Raw genomic sequence first — 4,591 nt, 5'->3', positions numbered from 1 at the left:
AAGGTAGTTAATATAACAGAAGATAATATACCTCATAACAAGGTCTGGCATCATAGCAGCATTCCCCACACCTGCGCTTCCCAACCCAAAAATATAAATACTTGGAGGCTGAGTTTAGAGTGTCTGGCTTAACTGGTGGGGCTGAAGCAAACAATATGTATTTCACAAAGGAAGTGTTCTAGATATGACTCTTACATAAAATAATGTGCCTCAACAAAAATAAGCCACTGAATTGCTGAGTACTTGCATACAATATGAAGCTAATGCTAAGAAAGATTAAACTCAGAAGTCTGGTAATCCACCAAATTGGAGACAAGATTTACAATATCATCGCACAGTAGGCAGGCAGAAGCATCACCACTCTTCTCTAATCGAGCAAAGGCGGGACTATTCCCACGGTTAAACATGCTATCCAGTTCAGAGAAGGACAGAAAAAAAAATAGAACAATACCTTGTGTTAGTTGATCATTACGTGCATTCCTCAGCAAAAATGAAACAGATTCAGCCATAAATTCTCTCACATAATCCTTTGGGAAAAATCTCAGCGGAGATGTGATCCTTCAGAGATGATAAGGAATTTGCAGTAAGTTTGATGGTGGAAAAATATAATACACGCAAGTTGTTTACTCTATCCTGGTGAAGAGATAATAAAATGGGTTCGAGTTTTAAAAACGTACGCAGATCTCATTTCTTGCAGGCAAAAACTAACCTGAGAATCTGAACAACATCTTTTACTAGATACTTCTGCAAGTACATCATTATGCGTGACCAAGATGTGAAGACCTGAAATGCAACACATCATTATGTCTTACTGAACCACAATATGTTAAAATCAGAATAATAAGATATTCTACCTGCTCCAGGATTTCAGGGTCACGATCACCCCCATCACTAAGGAGAGCCAAAATAGCACTAGCGTGTCTTGCTAGAAACCTGCAATCAACAAAATGGAAAGAAGTTTAAACCCTCTTAAGAAAAAGAACCAAATAAGAATGGCCACCAAAGTGAACAAGGAAGTATGAAGCCATAAGTAAACAATCATGCTAGATGAATATTAATACTATTTGAATTAGGAAACTCACGGCAAAAATTCCTCTAGAATATCCCTGGCGAATTCTGCAATTAACCTGCATGTAAACAAAAAATCACTTTAGACCTCCAATAATAGCTAAAATAGTAATTAACACCAACAAGACACAAGAATGTAGAAAACAAACGTAACATTTGAACAAGCTGACTCTAGTACATGATACTGAAGTCCAGAGCTATGTATTAAAGATACTATACCCACAGTAAATTTGAAAATGACGCCAGAATACTGAACAAGGAAATTCAAGATCCCCTCAGTAAATTTCAAAATCAAAAAAAGAAATATGGGACTGGCAAACTAAATGAGGGATACTCTAGGTGGAAGTTTACTTTAGGTATCACATAACAAAGAAGTTTAAACATTATATTGCATCATGCAAGGGCCAGCGCATTGCAGTTCAGTATAGCCCTGCTGACGCTCATTTGAAATCTTTGAAGGCCAGGCTTGGCATCATAAGCAAGGAATAAGTTAGTACGTTTGATTGCAGACGATACAATATTTCGACCAATCCACTCATGAGAGAGTAGTTCAGCACACCTTTCCCAAATCCCACATGTTAATGTTCAAAAAACAGTTTAAGTGATCCAAAAATATTACATAGCCTCAGTTCAGTAAGCTCAATTTAACTATGTACCAGAGCATACATACACATGATATAGCATATACAACAGCCATACAACTATATACAAACAAGTCCACAACAACTCCAAAGCAGCAAGTCCTGGCAGATGATCGAAGAGGATGTCAAATTTGGGTTCCTTTCCAGCTTTCTTTGCATGAAAGCTTTTGGAAACAATGTGGGACGCGGCATCTAACTTAGATCCCAAATGAAAATATTCAGTGTAATACCAGTCATTCTATCTGTGAGCCAAATCCAAAAAACATGGGAAGGCAAACGACGGCATATAACATGTTTTAAGTACCACCAAGTCACTCCATTCAAATAGATTCATGAAACGATGACCCACTTACATGAATATTGGCTCGAGCGACAATCGTGCCGCCATATTTACTCGTTGTAGCAGCCCAGAAAATATTTTCTCACGGTGCAATACAATTTGTGGCAATGTCTGCACCAATGGTATCATCTCATCGTAAAACGAGATGAAGTCTTCTGCAGTATTCAGCTCCTAAATCACAAGAACAAGACAAAATTAAGAGGGTAGCAGAATGTTTGTCAATCACTAAAGATGTACGATTCACGGAATAAACTTCCACAGAAGCTAGACAGAATACAAACTCAGAAATGTCTACATGTGTTAGGAACCTTAATTCTAGATCACTACAAGTCATTGCACAACCAGCCACAATAGGTATGAATGAGCAAATATCATCGTCACAGCAACTTCTCACTCTCACGGTCTCACAATCATACAAACCTAAACTCCAGACATTCAAAAATCACAACCAACAGCTGACAAAAATTTCAGTAATGACCACCACTTATCATTCCACTTCTAAAATCTGAAAAGTAGTTCCTCAACCTCCTATGAAAAATATAGATGTTGACAGAGCATTTCAGATCCTAAATGCAGAATCTTAATCTAAAATATAATATTGCCATCGACTGATTGGAAGATTAAGGACGTCCTGTGAAATTTGAAACAGTTACTCCTGAAGTCTACAATTATAAGCTTAGGAAGCTAAGGACATTTCTTTGAAATTCAGAAGTCTACAATTGCTCCTAAAGTTCCAAGCTTCGTCATCTGGAGTTGAACAGGGGTGTGGGGACTAGCATAATTCCGCCAAGGTATACTTAAAAATTGGTGTGTGCATGAAGTGCAGATAAGAAGATAATTTGGGTTAAATTGATGTTTATTTTAGTTTGTTCTTTTTGGTTTCACAATGGCATGGACTTCTCAGTTGACTGGGGAGTCATCTACAATTTGCAATGTAGAGTTTAACACATCCTCAGGTGTAGGTCTTCAAGTGCTTAGAAAGTTTGAAATGATCGACAAATGACACGCTGGCCATAGTTTTCATGGATCAGTGTTTTATAATGGCAACTGGCAATTTGAGTTTTTAACGCCTTGGCTTAGGTTAGAGCTGTTTGGGGTTGTAATATTCCAATTTGTAACGAGTCAGAATGTTAGCCTGCTGACCGCAATAAGCAAATCATGGTACCAACGAAGACTGAATGGGTGATCTTCTTCATTTACTTTGTTTTTCTATTACTATGTGTTATGTGTAATATGCAAGGTGAGTTATGTTTTTGTTAGTTATGCCACGAAGTCTTTGTGTCATCAGTATTCTGGAAGACTGAAAAGTAAGATGAATCATTAAACTGTTCCACAGATTATGTGGGCTTAAAGGAGCGTGGAATGGGACAACGAATGAGTTGGAGTGGGCGAGTGGCTATAAGGAGTTTTGCATGTTGGTGAATTACTGTTGTTATTATTGGGGGATGGTTAGGACAGTATATGCATGGTTGTCGCTTCTGTAAAGATGTATACTCCCTCTATAAAGAAATATAAGAGCATTTAGATCACTAAAATAGTGATCCAAACGCTCTTATATTTGTTTACAGAGGAAGTACATAAATATATTTCTCCCGTTTTGATGTATCCATTCTCCTGGATTATTAGTTTGTGTGAAGAAAACAGTTTGAACTGGTTCCTGTGTTTGGGAATCAAAAAGATGTAACTTTCAGACAAGTCAACTGCTGGGTGAATATTTAATTGTGGATATTGAAACAACAAAGGGATGATCATTTGTCAATTTATGTTCCTTTAGTGGTTTGGATTTCATTGTTATGTGTAACTGAAATTCTGCAGTAGATCTAGGATCATGATGTGGCATGAGTAGTTGCAGCCTTTGGACATCACCATAATGTATCATACAAGGTTTGTGATCCTGAGATTCGAAACTTTACCAATAATATGCAAGGCACATAATAGAAATACCATAATATATGTCAAATACATACAAAGCAGGTAAGAACTTGGCTGGTGGGATTTAAATTTTTTGAGTTCTGTTTCCACTAATATTCCCAATTGCAAACTGTCAACATTCAAGTGCATCTATCACAATAACCAAACTATATGAGAATTATCAAAAAAAAACTAATTAAGGCGATTAAGCTTTCCCAATGTTCTAGTCAGCAAATTAGCTTTCCCGTTGCTCCAGGAGTTGAATCTTGCACATACAAAATAAATAAAAAGCAGGAGAAAGAAAGAAAAATGCATACCCTCCACTCCATCAGAGCGTCGAGGAAAAACGAGGAACCGCTCGAGGGCTCCGCCTTAACCTTATCGATGCTACGGTACACATCGATGACTATGTCCCCCACCCGCTCCGAGAAGCTCTTGAACTGCACGAACCCACACTCATTAGCAGCCGTAAAACCCATCCATGAGCTCGATTTGCCGGGGAGCGAAAGCGCAGCGGATGCTCTTACCACGAAGCGCTTGTTGCTGGAGGAGGACGTATTCAGGCACTTCACGGCCGCGTACGACGGGGTCGCCATGGCCGCGGCCGGCGAGGTGGGTGGGTGGGGGGAGG

General features: G+C 38.7%; 1 protein-coding gene across 1 annotated transcript in view; it reads right to left on the bottom strand.

Moving 5' to 3' along the window:
* The window catches only part of LOC119268262 (U3 small nucleolar RNA-associated protein 20-like), an 18,253-nt gene extending 13,672 nt beyond the window's left edge, over positions 1 to 4,581 (bottom strand). The window contains exons 1-7 of the mRNA XM_037549854.1: positions 4,488 to 4,581; positions 4,278 to 4,400; positions 2,063 to 2,220; positions 1,083 to 1,127; positions 855 to 933; positions 710 to 783; positions 452 to 558 (exon numbers count right to left, since the gene is read on the bottom strand). Of these exons, the coding sequence (XP_037405751.1) occupies positions 452 to 558; positions 710 to 783; positions 855 to 933; positions 1,083 to 1,127; positions 2,063 to 2,220; positions 4,278 to 4,400; positions 4,488 to 4,556 (655 nt within the window). The 5' untranslated portion in view covers positions 4,557 to 4,581. The remainder of the gene's footprint in view (positions 1 to 451; positions 559 to 709; positions 784 to 854; positions 934 to 1,082; positions 1,128 to 2,062; positions 2,221 to 4,277; positions 4,401 to 4,487) is intronic.
* Positions 4,582 to 4,591: the final 10 nt, after the last annotated feature.

This window comes from Triticum dicoccoides, chromosome 3A (assembly GCF_002162155.2).
Source record: "Triticum dicoccoides isolate Atlit2015 ecotype Zavitan chromosome 3A, WEW_v2.0, whole genome shotgun sequence".
Lineage (NCBI taxonomy): Eukaryota > Viridiplantae > Streptophyta > Magnoliopsida > Poales > Poaceae > Triticum > Triticum dicoccoides.
Note: the sequence above shows the minus strand (reverse complement) of the source record. Positions and strands in the feature narration are given on the sequence as shown.